This window comes from Solanum dulcamara, chromosome 6 (assembly GCF_947179165.1).
Source record: "Solanum dulcamara chromosome 6, daSolDulc1.2, whole genome shotgun sequence".
Taxonomy (NCBI): Eukaryota; Viridiplantae; Streptophyta; class Magnoliopsida; order Solanales; family Solanaceae; genus Solanum; species Solanum dulcamara.
The window spans coordinates 5,109,918-5,129,950 of record NC_077242.1 but is presented as its reverse complement, the minus strand read 5'-3'; the positions used below and the strand labels follow the sequence as shown (position 1 = coordinate 5,129,950).

Sequence of the window (20,033 nt, the reverse complement as noted above, 5' to 3'; positions counted from 1 at the left end):
GTTCAAAAGGTTATGCTTCCTCAACATCTTCGGTCATCATGCGCTCATATGGCCCAGTATCATGTACAATAATCTTTCCTTGTCATCGCCAGATAACTGTTGCATTGTAGATGCATTAACAGATCCAACAATGGTGCTTCCTACTAGTGTGTAGAGGCCATCCTCCAGCTTGGCCTTGAGCATGACTAAAGAACCTTTAGCCACCTTTATTGTACCTCCCTCGCTCATGTACTTGTAGCCTTGTTTATCTAGAGTACCCAGGGAGATCAAATTCTTCTTCAGATCAGGAACATGACGGGCTTCTTTAATAGTCCTCACGATTCCATCATGGAAGAGAACCCGAATTAAACCAATGCTAACTATTTTACAAGTTGCAGTATTGTCCATTACAATAGTTCCTCCACTTGTCTCATAGCTACTGAACTAATCTCTTCGAAATATCATATGCATAGTACAACTAGAGTCTAACACCCACTTGTTGTCATAGACTCCACTACTGCATGATGTTATTAGAGTACATATTCATCATCAGAATTATGTACCTGCTCAACAATGGATGCACTCACCTTTTCTTTGGACTTTGACATAGGACAATCTCGTTCAAAGTGTCCTTTCTTACGACAGCCCCAACATTCTACATTCTTCTTGTTCACACAAGACTTTGATTTGTGCTTTGATTTTCTCCTTCCCTGTTGGCTACTACGGTCTCTCACAAAGAGCCCACTAGCTTCATCAACTTTGTCTCCTTCAAAATGCCTCAGCACATCACAAGAGTTAAGTTCTTGCCGCACTTTCTAGAGAGTGATAGGCGCCTTGCTATACATCATTGAATTCTTTTCTGATGTGGAAGTTCAGACTGTGCTGCAACCACAGAGCATACTCAAACAGAACCTTGGCTCTGATAACAATTGTTAGCGGAAATGAGAAAATATAAAGAATTAGGAAGAACAAAAATATTTAACGTGGTTTGGATCAGAATGATCCTACGTCCACCAGAGAACAACTACCTTAATATTAACAAAAAAGGGGAGAGATCCAAATACATCTAAGAGAATTTCTCTATCAATTCTCTACTCTTCTAATGTATTTTACAAATGCCTTAGAATATGAGAAGACGAGTGAGAAATGTGATGAGAGGTATGTTACAAATGAATCAAGAGTTACCTATTTATATGAATAAATTCTTGCTCTTGATGTCATCCATGACATCATATTGTGTCGAGATGCCAAAGTTTATCAAGCTTTCACCTAACTTTCACCTACCAAGTTTACCAAACTTTCGTCTAACTTTAACCTACCAAGTTGCTACATTAATTTATCTAAAATCTTGTCAATTTTAACACGAAACTTTTTTTCAATAACGGAACCAAGGGTTTTCCCTTTACTAGCCATTTGTTACTTTTCCTCTATTGCAAATAAAAGAAGATGTTTTGCTTTTTAATTGATGGAAATGAGAGAGAAGTGAATTGTTGTGTATGTGAGTTCCTAAGGCAATCCGACTTTGATATTTTATAGTCCATAAGAATTATAGCCCATCCAATGAGAAGACAATCACGAGGATTGAACTCATACGCCATTGGATGAACGAACAGATCAACAACAGATAATGATGCTGACACATTTAACTTCTTTCAAGGATTATGATGACTTTTTTGCCAAAAAGAAAAAGGATTTTGATTAATTTGTTGCCAAGAAGAAACTCATCATAATCCTTCCTTTTTTTGGGCAACAAACTCATCATAATCACTTTTTTTGGCGACAAACTCATCATAATCCTTTTTTTGGGGCAATAATTAATCATAATCCTTTTTTTGGAAACAAAGTCATCATAATTCTTGAAAGTGGTTAAATGTGTCAGCATCATTATCCACCGTTGATTTTCTCTTTTATCCAACAGCGTATAAGTTCAATCCTCGTGATTGTCTTCTCATTGGCTGGGTTATAACTCCTGTGGTCTATAAATATCAAAGTCGGATTGCCTTAGGAACTCACATACACACAACAATTCACTTTTCTCTCGTTTCCGGCGATCAAAAAGCAAAACTTCTTTTTTCTGCAATAGAGGAAAAATAACAAATGACTGGTAAAGGAAAAACCCTTGGTTCCGATGTTGCAAAATAGTCTCGTTCCCACAACAGCAAAGTCGGTCTCCATTTCCCAGTTGGTCGTATCGCCAGATTCCTCAAAGATGGAAAGTATGCCAAACTTGTCAGTGCCGGAGCTACGGTCTTCCTTGCTGCTGTGCTTGAGTTCCTTGAAGCTGAGTTGCATTTCTCTACTATTTTTTATTTTTGATATCTCAAGTTTTTGAATTTTATATATCTGTTGATTGTTTGTAGGTGCTTGAATTGGATAGGAATGTGGCGAGGGATAACAACAAGACAAGGATCATTCCAAGGCACATTCAGTTGGCTGAGCCAGAATTTATAACATCTCCAAGTAATTTGCTGAGTTCATCATCATTCCTTACAGCCAACTGAATGTGCCTTGGAATGATCCTCGTCTTCTTGTTATCCCTTGCTGCATATACAGCTAATTCAAGCACCTACAAACAATCACAGATATGTAAAATTTAGAAACTTGAGATATCAAAAAAAAAAAATTAGCGAAATTCACCTCAGTTGCAAGGTACTCAAGCACAATAGCAAGGAAGACCGGAGATCTGGCACCGACACGTTTGGCATACTTTTCGGCTTTGAGGAACCTGGTGATACGACCAACTGGGAATTGGACACCGGCTTTGCTGCTACGGGAACGAGAATATTTTTCAGCAACGGAACCAACGGCTTTTCCTTTACCAGCCATTTGTTATTTTTCCTCTATTGCAAAAAAAGAAGATGTTTTGCTTTTTGATCGATGGAAACGAGAGAGAAGTGAATTGTTGTGTATGTGAGTTCCTAAGGCAATCCGACTTTGATATTTTACAGTCCACAGGAGTTATAACCCAGCCAATGATAAGACAATCACGAGGATTGAACTCATATACGCCGTTGGATGAAAGAACAAATCAACGATGGATAATGATGCTGACACATTTAATTTCTTTCAAGGATTATGATGACTTTGTTGACAAATAAAAGGATTACGATTAATTTGTTGCCAAAAAAAGGGATTATGATGAGTTTGTCGCCAAAAAAAGAAGTATTATGATGAGTTTGGTGCCCCCCAAAAAAAGGATTATGATGAGTTTTGGATTTGGACAAAAGAGTTTTTGCAGGCAATTTTGTCCTTGATATTTGGCTTTAATAGCCCTTTAAATAATTTATAAGAAAATTTTGTTTAGATACTCCAATACTTGAATATCTGAATATCTGATTAAATATCTAATATTTCAATTCAAATTTTAAAAATTATCTTTTAGTATGATCTCAAATGTTAATTACATACATAAGTTTACTACGCACTATATGTCATTTCCTTAAATTATACACATCATCCTTAATCGCTTTGAAGTCAGAGAAGACCTTTAGTACTGTACTCTACTCTTGAACCAGCAGCCTTCGCGCCAAGCAAGACTGCCCTTGTTCCTTTTTGGAACATACTTGAAGTTTTACGGCTTATTTAAGACTAATCTGTATAATGAAAGGAGATGACATATTTTAAGTGGCCAACTTATCTACGTAATAAGCTGTTGAAAATACACACAAAAAATCATAATTTAAATCGAACATATCTAATATATATGAAAACCTTATCATGTATTCAACATCTTACCTACATGAAGATTGTAACAACAAAATTATTCATTTGGATATTAAACTTGAGAACATTCTTCTTGATCATAATCTCAGTGCCAAAGTATCAGATTTTGGGTTATCAAAGCTTGTGGGGAAAGATGAAAGTAAGATAGTTACAACAATGAGACGAACACCAGGCAATTTAGCAGCTGAATGGTTACATGAGGTCATTACTGAGAAAGTAGATGTTTATAGCTTAGGGGTTGTGATCTTGGAAATCATCTTCAGCCGAAAGAATTTGGATCGTCTTCAAGATGAGGATGATATGCATTTGCTTAGTTTGTTCATGAGAAAGGCAGTGGAGACACAAGTCGTGGAAATGGTGGACAAGAACAATGAGGACATGCAGCTACATAGAAAAGAGGCTGTGGAAATGATGAAGATTGCAGCATAGTGTTTACAAAGTGATTATACTAAGAGGCCTTCCATGTCGTTGGTAGTTAAGGTGTTGCAGGGATTAGTCGCTGCTGAAACCGACTTGGATTACAGCTTGCCATTTCCAACAATGACAAGAAGAATTGCCGGAACTAATCAAGAAAGGGAAGCTGTGGTTGGTATCAGTTTACGACTTCCATCACAGTTGCTGGTTAAGTTCCAACAGTGTGACTGCATAATTGCTCCTCCATCACTTGCTTTCATTCTGTTATAAATTGTATAATTTCAATTTTTACAACTTGATTTGTGATTCTAAGTAGTATTTATCATCAAGATTGACTAGCTAATGAGTCACAACCATATGTCCATACCTTTGAGCTATCATTTGTTATTTGCTGAGAAAAGCCATTTTGTGTTTTTCATAATTCCTTATTATATCGATACTATTTCAGAAACATAATGCAGAAAAGTAGAACCCTAAATAGCTGAATGGATTGCCTCCTCCGTTTTATCCTAGCTCTCATTCATCTATCTTTCAGTCTGTTTAGGATTTTTCATTTTTCTTATCGTTGTCTGATTGTCTTAGTGTGTTCTTCTTTGGAGTGAGCACATGTACAAACATATTTGAAGATCTAACGATATGGAAACTAAGATGTTTTACCGCAGAAATATAAAATGTGCTGCATATGAAGATGTAGTGATACACAAAGATGCAAATTAGAAAATAAAACTCTATTAGTAACTATTAGAAAATTCGAACAAGTACCATATACATTGCATTACACTCTTAGCTACAAATACCACATACAAGTAAAATAAAGCTACTTTAGTTTTCCTTTTACATTATGACATAGTTTACATGTTAGCCAAATGTCGATGCTAACAAAGTCAAAGCTGAGGTAAGAAAAATTTGGGAAACAGTATGTAAAAGAGAAAGATGGATCAGGTGATGAAGCATTGTTCACCTTGGTCCGGATAAAATTGAAGGCAACATTAAACTGATAGTGTCTTCCCTCTGTTGGTTGTCTGCCGCAACCTCAGGTAGGCTTGTGAAATCGTAATCCAAGTTTGTTTCAACAGACACAAAACCTTCCAATGCCTTAACCACCAATAACATGGAAGGCCTCTTGGTGAAATCTCCCTGTAGACACCACGCAGCAATGCTCATCATTTCTGTCACTGCTTCTTTGTGGATCTGCATATCCTCATTGTTTTTGTCAACAATATCCATAAGCTGCTGTTGCTCCGCTTTTATTTCAAAAACACTTAGCAAATGGACATCTTCATCAGCCTGGGACAAATCCAAATTCTTTCGCCCACAGAGAACTTCCAAGAGCACAATTCCAAAGGCATACACGTCTACTTTCTCAGTGATTACCGACCTCAACCATTCAGGGGCCAAATACTCTGGTGTTCCTCTCATCCTAGTTACAACTTTGCTTTTGTCTTTCTCAATCAGTTTCGACAGCCAAAAATCAGAGATCTTAGCATTGAAACCTTGGTCTAAAAGTATGTTTTGTGGTTTGATGTCCAAATGAATTATCTTCTGGCTGCATTCATCATGAAGATAAGCTAACCCTTTGGCAATATCTGTTATTATCCTTCGCCTTGCATGCCATGTAAGCCCATTTTCTTGATTTTTCTGATAAATCCACCTATCTAATGATCCATTTACCATGTGTTCATAGATCAGAAGCCTTTGGGTATTTTCAGCACAAAATCCAATGAGTTTTACCAGATTGACGTGGTGAATGCCACCGACTATCTTTACTTCTGTTAAGAATGATTCCATCATATGACCTAGACCATCCAGATGCTTCACAGCTATTTTGGTTCCATTACTCAGTGTTCCTTCATATACCGAGCCAAATCCTCCTTCCCCGAGCTTTCTACTGAAATCTTCAGTTATTATTCTTAACTCATTGTAAGAGAACCGAATTAGCATTCCCGGTAACATTGGTTCGAGATCCAGAAAATCCCCAGCCTTTCTGGAATCATGTGTCCTCTTTTTGAATATAACAAAGTAAGCAGCGATACTTAAAATTATCCCAAAGAAAGCTGCAAGAGTAGATCCTATTATCACTATGTAAGGTCTTGATTTTTTTCCTCCAGAAATGGTTCGAGACTGATTCTGTGTTTCTGAGGAATTCTGCACCTTAAGAAATACTCTCTCGTACATCCCGTTCTCGGTGTCTATGAGAGAAAAGACTTCATTCAGTAATAAACAGCTCCCACTTGTAGCCCCATCCGAATCATATTGGAAGACAACAGCTTTGCAGAAACAGTTTGTCAGACAGGCCATTTTGCAATCTTCCAACTTTTCCCCCTCAAACCGAAATATGCTCGAAATTAGTTCATGACTGAACTCAAATGAAAAATATGTGGTATTTTTGAGCTCTTCAAAACTATGATACTGCGAAGAGTTGCAGTAAATGGGTGTCAGCTGTGAACATCCAACAATGTTTTTCCTGTCATCTAATGGCCTGAAGAAATTTTGCTCTGGCGGACAACTACATTGGCTGTTACACACCATTGGGTACCCACATTTCCCGGCATATATATTAATCAAAACATCAGATATGACTTTCCAATCAAGTGTGTCCTCATCCCATTGGTATACCAGTAAATGTCCATCAGGCTCAAGCTTCATGAATTGAGCTGCTGCTGTAGGAGGGTCTTGCTGAGCAGTAAGTGTTTGACCATCAAAACTGAAATAAGTACTACTATCCGGATTACTTGAAGCATAGTAAAACTGAGGTGAATCGGAATCGATGTAAGTGGCCCAAGTTCCATTGAGAATAGCAAGAGAAAGCAAACCTAGACTCCGATTGGTTGATGAAACACTTGCTATGAGCTTCCTCCCAGAAACCAAATTCTGACCCGGGGGTAAAGAATCTGTAGTATGATCGAAAGACTGCCAAATTGTGCGATCGGCTTTGTCAAATAGCACGAGATTCCCCATCTCTCTCATTTTTAAGACAGAAACAGACTGGGGATCCATATACTTTCTCTCACTAGAGGTGACATCAGGGAATGCAAAGAAGATACCGAGAAGGCATTCGACACTTTGGTCACTGCAGTAGAAGCCACAGAAGTGGTACTTAGTTCCATTATTTCCACTCAAAAGAATAGGTGTGAATAGAGATAAGCCATATGTGGAATCTGCAAGATACCAAAACATCCTGTTGGTCCAAGAAGTGGAAAGTCCAGCAGTAGAATTCAAAAAACTGCCATTTAGGTACGATGAAATCTGGGAAGAAGCAAACCTGAATGACAAAAAGTGGACATAAATGATGAACAGATCCAAAAATGGTGCTTCCTGCTAGTGTGTAGAGGCCATCCTCCAGCTTGGCCTTGAGCATGACTAAAGAACCTTTAGCCACCTTTATTGTACCTCCCTCGCTCATGTACTTGTAGCCTTGTTTATCTAGAGTACCTAGGGAGATCAAATTCTTCTTCAGATCAGGAACATGACGGGCTTCTTTAATAGTCCTCACGATTCCATCATAGAAGCGAACCCGAATTAAACCAATGCTAACTATTTTACAAGTTGCATTATTGTCCATTACAACAGTTCCTCCACTTGTCTCATAGCTACTGAATTAATCTCTTCGAAATATCATATGCATAGTACAACTAGAGTCTAACACCCACTTGTTGTCATAGACTCCACTGCTGCATGATGTTATTAGAGTATATATTCATCATCAGAATTATATACCTGCTCAACAATGGATGCACTCACCTTTTCTTTGGACTTTGACATAGGACAATCTCGTTCAAAGTGTCCTTTCTTATGACAGCCCCAACACTCTGTATTCTTCTTGTTCACACAAGACTTTGATTTGTGCTTTGATTTTCTCCTTCCCTGTTGGCTACTACGGTCTCTCACAAAGAGCCCACTAGCTTCATCATCTTTGTCTCCTTCAAAATGCCTCAGCACATCACAAGAGTTAAGTGCTTGCCGCACTTTCTAGAGAGTGATAGGCGCCTTGCTATACATCATTGAATTTTCAATATCACGATATTTTGAAGTTAATGAAAATAGCAAAGCACATGCAAGTGTCTCTTCATCCTGCTTAATTCTGACAATTTGTAAGTCCATCACAAGTTTATTGAATGCATCTAGATGGTCTTGCAACAAGGTACCTGACTCCATCTTAAATGTATGAAGACGTCGTTGTAACAACATCCTTGTTGTAACCGACTAGTCCTAGTAAAGCCCTTTCAGCCTATCCCATAACTGTTTGGTCGTCTCCTCGGTACTTATACTCACTTCACAAAGTACGTTAGGTGCATGGGACAGTTGGATTGGACTCAATGCAACTCCTTCAATCTTCTCCTTGTCGAAGAGTGATATGGTATCGGGGTACTTTCCGTCAATAGCATGGATTGAACCTTTCCTCCGCAGTAACGCCATCATCTAGATTTTTCAGATATTGAAGTTGTTGCTCCCATTAAATCTATCAATTTTAAACATCATGGAACTCATTGTTAATCGTTCTTCCTCTTCTACTACAATGTATTTGGAAATATAGGAAACCAAAGTAATTCTTTTCTGATGTGGAAGTTTAGAGTGTGCTGCAACCACAGATCATACTCGGATAGAACCTTGGCTCTCATAACAATTGTTAGCGGAAACGAGAAAATATAAAGAATGAGGAAGAACAAAAATATTTAACGTGGTTTGGATCAAAATGATCCTACGTCCACCAGAGAACAACTGCCTTAATATTAACAAAAAAGGGGAGAGATCCAAATACATCTAAGAGAATTGCTCTATCAATTCTCTACTCTTCTAATGTATTTTACAAATGCCTTAGAATATGAGAAGATGAGTGAGAAATGTGATGAGAGGTATGTTACAAATGAATCAAGAGTTACCTATTTATATGAATAAATTCTTGCTCTTGATGTCTTCCATGACATCATATTGTGTCAAGATGCCAAAGTTTATCAAACTTTCACCTAACTTTCACCTACCAAGTTTACCAAACTTTCGTCTAACTTTAACCTACCAAGTTGCTACATTAATTTATCTAAAATCTTGTCAATTTTAACACGAAACTTTTTTTCAATAACGGAACCAAGGGTTTTCCCTTTACCAGCCATTTGTTATTTTTCCTCTATTGCAAATAAAAGAAGATGTTTTGCTTTTTAATTGATGGAAATGAGAGAGAAGTGAATTGTTGTGTATGTGAGTTCCTAAGGCAATCCGACTTTGATATTTTATAGTCCACAAGAATTATAGCCCATCCAATGAGAAGACAATCACGAGGATTGAACTCATACGCCGTTGGATGAAAGAACAAATCAACGATAGATAATGATGCTGACACATTTAACTTCTTTCAAGGATTATGATGACTTTTTTGCCAAAAAGAAAAAGGATTTTGATTAATTTGTTGCCAAAAAGAAACTCATCATAATCCTTCTTTTTTTGGGGCAACAAACTCATCATAATCACTTTTTTTGGCCACAAACTCATCATAATCCTTTTTTTGGGGCAATAATCAATCATAATCTTTTTTTTTGGCAACAAACTCATCAGAATTCTTGAAAGTGGTTAAATGTGTCAGCATCATTATCCACCGTTGATTTTCTCTTTTATCCAACGGCGTATAAGTTCAATCCTCGTGATTGTCTTCTCATTGGCTGGGTTATAACTCCTGTGGGCTATAAATATCAAAGTCGTATTGCCTTAGGAACTCACATACACACAACAATTCACTTTTCTCTCGTTTCCGGCGATCAAAAAGCAAAACTTCTTTTTTCTGCAATAGAGGAAAAATAACAAATGACTGGTAAAGGAAAAACCCTTGGTTCCGATGTTGCAAAATAGTCTCGTTCCCACAACAGCAAAGTCGGTCTCCATTTCCCAGTTGGTCGTATCGCCAGATTCCTCTAAGATGGAAATGCCAAACGTGTCAGTGCCGGAGCTACGGTCTTCCTTGCTGCTGTGCTTGAGTTTCTTGCAGCTGAGTTGCATTTCGCTACTATTTTTTTTTGATATCCCAAGTTTTTGAATTTTATATATCTGTTGATTGTTTGTAGGTGCTTGAATTGGATAGGAATGTGGCGAGGGATAACAAGAAGACAAGGATCATTCCAAGGCACATTCAGTTGGCTGAGCCAGAATTTATAACATCTCCAAGTAATTTGCTGAGTTCAGCATCATTCCTTACAGCCAACTGAATGTGCCTTGGAATGATCCTCGTCTTCTTGTTATCCCTTGCTGCATTTACAGCTAATTCAAGAACCTACAAACAATCACAGATATGTAAAATTTAGAAACTTGAGATATCAAAAAAAATAAATTAGCGAAATTCACCTCAGTTGCAAGGTAAGGAAGACCGGAGATCTGGCACCGACATATTTGGCATACTTTTCAGCTTTGAGGAACCGAGTGATACGACCAACTGGGAATTGGACACCGGCTTTGATGCTACGGGAACAAGAATTTTTTTCAGCAACGGAACCAACGGCTTTTCCTTTACCAGCCATTTGTTATTTTTCCTCTATTGCAAAAAAAAGAAGATGTTTTGCTTTTTGATCGATGGAAACGAGAGAGAAGTGAATTGTTGTGTATGTGAGTTCCTAAGGCAATCCGACTTTGATATTTTACAGTCCACAGGAGTTATAACCCAGCCAATGATAAGACAATCACGAGGATTGAACTCATATACGTCGTTGGATGAAAGAACAAATCAACGATGGATAATGATGCTGACACATTTAATTTCTTTCAAGGATTATGATGACTTTGTTGACAAATAAAAGGATTACGATTAATTTGTTGCCAAAAAAAGGGATTATGATGAGTTTGTCGCCAAAAAAAGAAGAATTATGATGAGTTTGGTGCCCCCCAAAAAAAGGATTATGATGAGTTTTGGATTTGGACAAAAGATTTTTTGCAGGCAATTTTGTCCTTGATATTTGGCTTTAATAGCCCTTTAAATAATTTATAAGAAAATTTTGTTTAGATACTCCAATACTTGAATATCTGAATATATGATTAAATATTTAATATTTCAATTCAAATTTTAAAAATTATCTTTTAGTATGATCTCAAATGTTAATTACATACATAAGTTTACTACGCACTATATGTCATTTCCTTAAATTATACACATCATCCTTAATCGCTTTGAAGTCAGAGAAGACCTTTAGTACTGTACTCTACTCTTGAACCAGCAGCCTTCGCGCCAAGCAAGACTGCCCTTGTTCCTTTTTGGAACATACTTGAAGTTTTACGGCTTATTTAAGACTAATCTGTATAATGAAAGGAGATGACATATTTTAAGTGGCCAACTTATCTACGTAATAAGCTGTTGAAAATACACACAAAAAATCATAATTTAAATCGAACGTATCTAATATATATGAAAACCTTATCATGTATTCAACACCTTACTTACATGAAGATTGTAACAACAAAATTATTCATTTGGATATTAAACTTGAGAGCATTCTTCTTGATCATAATCTCAGTGCCAAAGTATCAGATTTTGGATTATAAAAGCTTGTGGGGAAAGGCGAAAGTAAGATAGTTACAACAATGAGAGGAACACCAGGCAATTTAGCAGCTGAATGGTTACATGAGGTCATTACTGAGAAAGTAGATGTTTATAGATTAGGGGTTGTGGTCTTGGAAATCATCTTCAGTCGAAAGAATTTGGATCGTCTTCAAGATGAGGATGATATGCATTTGCTTAGTTTGTTCATGAGAAAGGCAGTGGAGACACAAGTCGTGGAAATGGTGGACAAGAACAGTGAGGACATACAGCTACATAGAAAAGAGGCTGTGGAAATGATGAAGATTGCAGCATAGTGTTTACAAAGTGATTATACTAAGAGGCCTTCCATGTCGTTGGTAGTTAAGGTATTGCAGGGATTAGTCGCTGCTGAAACCGACTTGGATTACAGCTTGCCATTTCCAACATTGACAAGAAGAATTGCCGGAACTAATCAAGAAAGGGAATCTGTGGTTGGTATCAGTTTACGACTTCCATCACAGTTGCTGGTTAAGTTCCAACAGTGTGACTGCATAATTGCTCCTCCATCACTTGCTTTCATTCTGTTATAAATTGTATAATTTCAATTTTTACAACTTGATTTGTGATTCTAAGTAGTATTTATCATCAAGATTGACTAGCTAATGAGTCACAACCATATGTCCATACCTTTGATCTATCATTTGTTATTTGCTGAGAAAAGCCATTTTGTGTTTTTCATAATTCCTTATTATATCGATACTATTTCAGAAACATAATGCAGAAAAGTAGAACCCTAAACAGCTGAATGGATTGCCTCCTCCGTTTTATCCTAGCTCTCATTCATCTATCTTTCAGTCTGTTTAGGATTTTTCATTTTTCTTATCGTTGTCTGATTGTCTCAGTGTGTTCTTCTTTGGAGTGAGCACATTTACAAACATATTTGAAGCTCTAACGATATGGAAACTAAGATGTTTTACCACAGAAATATAAAATGAGCTGCATATGAAGATGTATTGATACACAAAGATGCAAATTAGAAAATAAAATTCTATTAGTAACTATTAGAAAATTCGAACAAGTACCATATACATTGCATTACACTCTTAGCTACAAATACCACATACAAGTAAAATAAAGCTACTTTAGTTTTCCTTTTACATTATGACATAGTTTACATGTTAGCCAAATGTCGATGCTAACAAAGTCAAAGCTGAGGTAAGAAAAATTTGGGAAACAGTATGTAAAAGAGAAAGATGGATCAGGTGATGAAGCATTGTTCACCTTGGCCCGGATATAATTGAAGGCAACATTAAACTGATAGTGTCTTCCCTCTGTTGGTTGTCTGCCGCAACCTCAGGTAGGCTTGTGAAATCGTAATCCAAGTTTGTTTCAACAGACACAAAACCTTCCAATGCCTTAACCACCAATGACATGGAAGGCCTCTTTGTGAAATCTCCCTGTAGACACCATGCAGCAATGCTCATCATTTCTGTCACTGCTTCTTTGTGGATCTGCATATCCTCATTGTTTTTGTCAACAATATCCATAAGCTGCTGTTGCTCCACTTTTATTTCAAAAACACTTAATAAATGGACATCTTCATCAGCCTGGGACAAATCCAAATTCTTTCGCCCACAGAGAACTTCCAAGAGCACAATTCCAAAGGCATACACGTCTACTTTCTCAGTGATTACCGACCTCAACCATTCAGGGGCCAAATACCCTGGTGTTCCTCTCATCCTAGTTACAACTTTGCTTTTGTCTTTCTCAATCAGTTTCGACAGCCAAAAATCAGAGATCTTAGCATTGAAACCTTGGTCTAAAAGTATGTTTTGTGGTTTGATGTCTAAATGAATTATCTTCTGGCTGCATTCATCATGAAGATAAGCTAACCCTTTGGCAATATCTGTTATTATCCTTCGCCTTGCATGCCATGTAAGCCCATTTTCTTGATTTTTCTGATAAATCCACCTATCTAATGATCCATTTACCATGTGTTCATAGATCAGAAGCCTTTGGCTATTTTCAGCACAAAATCCAATGAGTTTTACCAGATTGACGTGGTGAATGCCACCGACTATCTTTGCTTCTGTTAAGAATGATTCCATCATATGACCTAGACCATCCAGATGCTTCACAGCTATTTTGGTGCCATTACTCAGTGTTCCTTCATATACCGAGCCAAATCCTCCTTCCCCGAGCTTTCTGCTGAAATATATATATATATATATAATTCTCCTAAACCCCTCTAAAGCGCTGCCGGGGCTACTGGAGTCGTTCCCCAAGTCGTTACGGACGTTATTATGGAAGAATTCAAGAAATTTTGACACGGACCCCCGGCACCTAAAATATCTGTGGGCTAACATACACGAAAAACTGACAAAATCGCCTAATTCCTATTGCGTCGCCAATAAAATGCTCCTACACCCCTCTAAAGAGCCGCCGGGGCTAATAGAGTCGTTCCCCAGGTCGTTATGGAAGCTACTATAGAAGAATCCAAGAAAATTCGACTCTGACCCCCGGCACCTAAAATATCTGTGGGCTAACACACATGAAAATCTAGCAAAATCGTCTAATTCCTATTGCGTCGCCAATAAAATGATCTTAAACCCCTCTAAAGCGCCGCCGGGGCTACTGGAGTCGTTCCCCAGGTCGTTACGTACGCTACTATGGAAGAATCCAAGAAAATTCGACCCGGACCTCCAACACCTAAAATATCTGTGGGCTAACACACAGAAAAAACTAGCAAAATTGCCTAATTCCTATTGCGTCGCCAATAAAATGCTACTAAACCCCTCTAAAGCGCCGCCAGGGCTACTGGAGTCATTCCCTAGGTTGTTACGGAGGCTACTATGAAAGAATTCAAGAAAATTGGACCCGGACCCTCGGCACCTTAAAAATCCGTTGGCTAATACACACGAAAAACTGGCAAAATCGCCTAATTCCTATTGCGTCGCCAATAAAATGCTCCTAAACCCATCTAAAGCGCCGTCGGAGCTACTAGAGTCGTTCCCTAGGTCGTTGCGGACGCTACTATGGAAGAAATCAAGATAATTCGACCCGCACCCCTGGCACCTTAAAAATCTGTGGGCTAACACACACGAAAAACTAGCAAAATCGCCTAATTCCTATTGCGTTACCAATAAAATGGTCCTAAACCCCTCTAAAGCGCCGCCCGAGCTACTGGAGTCATTCCCCAGGTCGTTACGGACGCTACTATGGAAGAATCCAAGAAAATTCGACCCGGACCCCCGGCACCTAAAATATCCATGGGCTAACATACACGAAAAAGTGGCAAAATTGCCTATTTCCTATTGCGTCTCAAATAAAATGCTACTAAACCCCTCTATAGCACCGCCGTGGCTACTAGAGTCGTTCCCTAGGTCATTAAGGATGCTACTATGGAAGAATCCAAGAAAATTCGACCCGTACCCCCGGCACCTAAAAAATCTGTGGGCTAACACACACAAACAACTAGCAAAATCGCCTAATTCCTATTGCATCGCCAATAAAATGCTCTTAAACCCCTCTAAAGCACCGCCGGGGCTACTGGAGTCGTTCTCCAGGTCGTAACGGATGGTACTATGGAAGAAATCAAGAAAATTCGACTCTGACCCCCGGCACCTAAAATATACGTGGGCTAACACACACGAAAAACTGGCAAAATCGCCTAATTCCTATTGCGTCGCCAATAAAATGCTCATAAACCCCTCTAAAGCGCCGCTAGGGCTACTAGAGTCGTTCCCCAGGTTGTTACGGAGGCTACAATGGAAAAATCCAAGATATTTAGACACGGCCCCCCGGCACGTAAAAAATTCGTGGGCTAACAAACACGAAAAACTGGCAAAATCGCCTAATTCCTATTGCGTCTCAAATAAAATACTCCTAAACCCCTCTAAAGCGCCGCCGGAGCTATTGGAGTCGTTCCCTAGGTCGTTACGGACGCTACTATGGAAGAATCCAAGAAAACTTTACCCGGACCCCTAGCACCTAAAAAATCTGTAGGCTAACACACACAAAAAATTGGCAATATCGCCTAATTCCTATTGCGTCGCAAATAAAATGCTCCTAAACCCCTCTATAGCACCGCCGGGGCTATTGGAGTCGTTCCCCAGGTTGTTACGGATGGTACTATCTAATAATCCAAGAAAATTCGACCCAGACCCCCGGCACATAAAAAATCCGTGGGCAAACACACACGAAAAACTTGCAAAATTGCCTAATTCCTATTGCGTCGCCAATAAAATGCTCCTGAACACCTTTAAAGCGCCGCCGGGGCTATTGGAGTCGTTCCCCAGGTCGTTACGGACGCTACTATGGAAGGATCCAAGAAATTTCGACCCGGACCCCCGGCACCTAAAAAATCCGTGGGTTAACACATAGAAAAACTGGCAAAATCGCCTAATTCCTATTGCGTCGCAAATAAAATGCTCCTAAACCCCTCTATAGCGTCATCAGAGCTACAGAGTCGTTCCCCAGGTTGTTACGGATGCTACTATTTAATAATCCAAGAAATTTCGACCTGGACCCCCGGCACCTAAAAAATCCGTGGGCTAACACACACGAAAAACTGGCAAAATTGCCTAATTCCTATTACATCGCCAATAAAATGCTCCTACACCCCTCTAAAGCGCCGCCGGGGCTACTGGAGTCGTTCCCCAGGTCGTTACAAAAGCTACTATAGGCGAATCCAAGAAAATTCAACCCGTACCCCCGGCACCTAAAACATCCGCGGGCTAACACACACAAAAAACTGGCAAAATTGCCTATTTCCTACTACGTCGCCAATAAAATGCTCCTAAACCCCTCTAAAGTGCCGTAAGGATACTATAGTCGTTCCCCAGGTCGTTACGGACGCTACTAAGGAAAACTCCAAGAAAATTTGACCCGGACCTCCTTGACCTAAAAAATCTGTGGGCTAACACACAAGAAATACTGGCAAAATCGCCTAATTCCTATTGCGTCGCCAATTAAATGCTCCTAAACCCCTCTAAAGTGCCATCGGGGATACTGGAGTCGTTCCCCAGGTCGTTACAGACAATACTATGGAAAAAATCAAGAAAATTCGACCCGCACCCCCGCCACCTAAAAAATCTGTGGGCTAACACACACGAAAAACTGGCAAAATCGCCTAATTCCTATTGCGTCGCCAATAAAATGCTCCTAAACCCCTCTATAGCACCACGGGGCTACTGGAGTCGTTCCCCAGGTCGTTACGGACGCTATTATTGAAGTATCCAAGAAATTTCGACATGGACCCCCGGCACCTAAAAAATCCATGGGCTAACACACACGAAAAACAAACAAAATCTCCTAATTCCTATTGCGTAATTAATAAAATGCTCCTAGACCCCTCTAAAGCACCACTGGGGCTACTGGAGTCGTTCCCTAGGTCGTTACGTACGCTACAATGGAAGAATCCATGAAAATTCGACTCGGAACCCCGACACCTAAAATATCTGTGGGCTAACACACATGAAAAACTGGCAAAATTGCCTAATTCCTATTGCGTTGCCAATTAAATACTCTTAAACCTCTCTAAAGCGCCGCTGGGGCTACTGGAGTCGTTCCTTAGGTAGTTACGAATGCTACTATAGAAGAATCGAGAAAATTTGACACGGACATCCGGCACCTAAAAAATATGTGGGATAACACATACGAAAAACTGGCAAAATCGCCAAATTCCTATTGCGTCACCAATAAAATGCTCCTAAACCCCTCTATTGCGCCACCGGGGCTACTGGAGTCGTTCCCCAGGTCGTTAGAGACGCTACTATGGAAGAATGGAAGAAAATTCAACCAGGACCCCCGGCACCTAAAAAATCAATGGGCTAACACACACGAAAAACTGGCAAAATCGCCTAATTCCTATTGCGTCGCCAATAAAATTCTCCTAAACCTCTCTATAGCGCCGTCGGGGCTACTGGAGTCTTTCCCCAGGTCGTTACGGATGCTACTATAGAAGAATGGAAGAAAATTCGACCCGTACCCCCGGCAACTAAAAAGTCCGCGGGCTAACACACACAAAAAACTGGCAAAATCGCTTAATTCCTATTGCGTCGCCAATAAAATGCTCCTAAACCACTCTAAAGCGCTGTCGGGGCTACTGGAGTCGTTCCCCAGGTCGTTATATAAGCTACTATTGAAGAAGCCAAGAAATTTTGACCAAGACCCCGACACCTTAAAAATCCGTGGGCTAACACACATGAAAAATTGGCAAAATCGCCTAATTCCTATTGCCTCTCCTATTGAATGCTCTTAAACACCTCTATAGCACCGCCGGGGCTACTGGAGTCATTCCCCAAGTCGTCACGGATGCTACTATGGAAATATCAGAGAAAATTCGACCCGTACCCCCGGCACCTAAAAAATCCGTGAGCTAACACACACGAAAAATTGGCAAAATTGCGTAATTCCAATTGTGTTGCCAATAAAATGCTCCTAAACCTCTTTATAGTGCCACCGGGGCTACTGGAGTCTTTCCCCAGGTCGTTACGGACGCTAGTATGGAAGAATGGAAGAAAATTTGACCCGTACCCCCGGCACCTAAAAAATCCGCGGGCTAACACACACAAAGAACTGGCAAAATCGCCTAATTCCTATTGCGTATCTAATAAAATGCTCCTAAACCCTTCTAAAGCACCGCCGGGGCTACTGAAGTCATTACGTACGCTACTATGGAAGAATCCAAGAAACATTCCACCCAGACCCCCAACACCTAAAATATCCGTGGGCTAACATACACGAAAAACTGGCAAAATTGCCTAATTCCTATTGTGCGCCAATAAAATGCTCTTAAACCTCTCTAAAGCGCCGCTGGGGCTACTGAAGTCGTTCCCCAGGTCGTTACGAACGCTAATATGGAAGAATCTAAGAAAATTTAACATGGACCCCCGGCACCTAAAAAATATGTGGGATAACACACACGAAAAACTAGCAAAATCGCCTAATTCCTATTGCATCACCAATAAAATGCTCCTAAACCCCTCTATAGCGCCACCGGGGCTACTGGAGTCGTTCCCCGGGTCGTTTCATCACTCTTTTTAACATACACCGGGAGAAAGGGTTACGATAGCAAGCCCCTCCCCGTCCGGAGAGCCTCCAGGACAAGGAGGCGGACGCTACTATGGAAGAATGGAAGAAAATTCGACCAGGACCCCGGGCACCTAAAAAATCCATGGGCTAACACACACGAAAAACTGGCAAAATCGCCTAATTCCTATTGCGTCTCCAATAAAATGCTCCTAAACCTCTCTATAGCGCCACAGGGCTACTAGAGTCGTTCCCCAGGTCGTTACGAACGCTACTATTGAAGAATCCAAGAAATTTCGACATGGACCCCCGGCACCTAAAAAATCCATGGGCTAACACACACGAAAAACAAACAAAATTGCCAAATTCCTATTGCGTAATTAATAAAATGCTCCTAGACCCCTCTAAAGCACCACCGGGGCTACTGGAGTCGTTACCTAGGTCGTTACGTACGCTACTATGGAAGAATCCAAGAAAATTCAACTCGGAACCCCGACACCTAAAATATCTGTGGGCTAACACACATGAAAAACTGGCAAAATTGCCTAATTCCTATTGCGTTGCCAATTAAATACTCTTAAACCTCTCTAAAGCGCCGCTGGGGCTACTGGAGTCGTTCCCTAGGTAGTTACGAATGCTACTATAGAAGAATCGAGAAAATTTGACACGGACATCCGGCACCTAAAAAATATGTGGGATAACACATACGAAAAACTGGCAAAATCGCCTAATTCCTATTGCGTCACCAATAAAATGCTCCTAAACCCCTTTATAGCGCCACCGGGGCTACTGGAGTCGTTCCCCAGGTCGTTAGAGACGCTACTATGGAAGAATGGAAGAAAATTCGACCAGGACCCCCAGCACCTAAAAAATCAATGGGCTAACACACACGAAAAACTGGCAAAATCGCCTAATTCCTATTACGGCGCCAATAAAATTCTCCTAAACCTCTCTATAGCGCCGCTGGGGCTACTAGAGTCTTTCCCCAGGTCGTTATGGACGCTACTATAGAAGAATGGAAGACAATTAGACCCGTACCCCCGTCACCTAAAAAATCCGCGGTTTAACACACACAAAACATTGGCAAAATCGCCTAATTCCTATTGCGTCGCCAATAAAATGCTCCTAAACCACTCTAAAGCGCTGTCGGGGCTACTGGAGTCGTTCCCCAGGTCATTATAGAAGCTACTATGGAAGAATCCAAGAAAGTTTGACCCAGACCCCGGCACCTTAAAAATCTGTGGGCTAACACACACGAAAAACTGGCAAAATCGTCTAATTCCTATTGCCTCGCCAATTCAATGCTCCTAAACACCTCTATAGCACCGCCGGGGCTACTAGAGTCGTTCCCAAGTCGTTACGGACGCTACTATGGAAAATTCAGAGAAAATTC

At 40.0% G+C, this 20,033-nt stretch overlaps 3 protein-coding genes and 3 pseudogenes across 3 annotated transcripts in view; 2 read left to right on the top strand and 4 right to left on the bottom strand.

The window, feature by feature from the left end:
• Positions 1–2,404: 2,404 nt before the first annotated feature.
• On the bottom strand, positions 2,405–2,805 carry LOC129891869 (probable histone H2A.3). Its single transcript, XM_055967341.1, has 2 exons — positions 2,617–2,805; positions 2,405–2,545 (listed from the first exon to the last, which is right to left on the bottom strand). Exons 1-2 carry the CDS (start codon positions 2,803–2,805, stop codon positions 2,405–2,407), a joined length of 330 nt encoding a protein of 109 aa, XP_055823316.1.
• Positions 2,806–3,696: 891 nt separating this feature from the next.
• On the top strand, positions 3,697–4,386 carry LOC129891868 (probable receptor-like protein kinase At5g20050; annotated as a pseudogene).
• A 479-nt stretch (positions 4,387–4,865) lies between these two features.
• LOC129891867 (G-type lectin S-receptor-like serine/threonine-protein kinase SD2-5) lies at positions 4,866–7,678 on the bottom strand. The gene is made up of 2 exons (XM_055967340.1): positions 7,412–7,678; positions 4,866–7,362 (listed from the first exon to the last, which is right to left on the bottom strand). Exons 1-2 carry the CDS (start codon positions 7,676–7,678, stop codon positions 5,074–5,076), a joined length of 2,556 nt encoding a protein of 851 aa, XP_055823315.1. The 3' UTR covers positions 4,866–5,073.
• A 2,553-nt stretch (positions 7,679–10,231) lies between these two features.
• LOC129891866 (probable histone H2A.3) lies at positions 10,232–10,616 on the bottom strand (annotated as a pseudogene).
• An 892-nt stretch (positions 10,617–11,508) lies between these two features.
• On the top strand, positions 11,509–12,198 carry LOC129891865 (G-type lectin S-receptor-like serine/threonine-protein kinase SD2-5; annotated as a pseudogene).
• Positions 12,199–12,639: 441 nt separating this feature from the next.
• Positions 12,640–20,033, bottom strand: part of LOC129891864 (G-type lectin S-receptor-like serine/threonine-protein kinase SD2-5) — a 138,611-nt gene continuing 131,217 nt past the window's right edge. Inside the window, exon 2 of the mRNA XM_055967339.1 lies at positions 12,640–13,816. Coding sequence (XP_055823314.1) covers positions 12,886–13,816 — 931 coding nt within the window. The 3' untranslated portion in view covers positions 12,640–12,885. The remainder of the gene's footprint in view (positions 13,817–20,033) is intronic.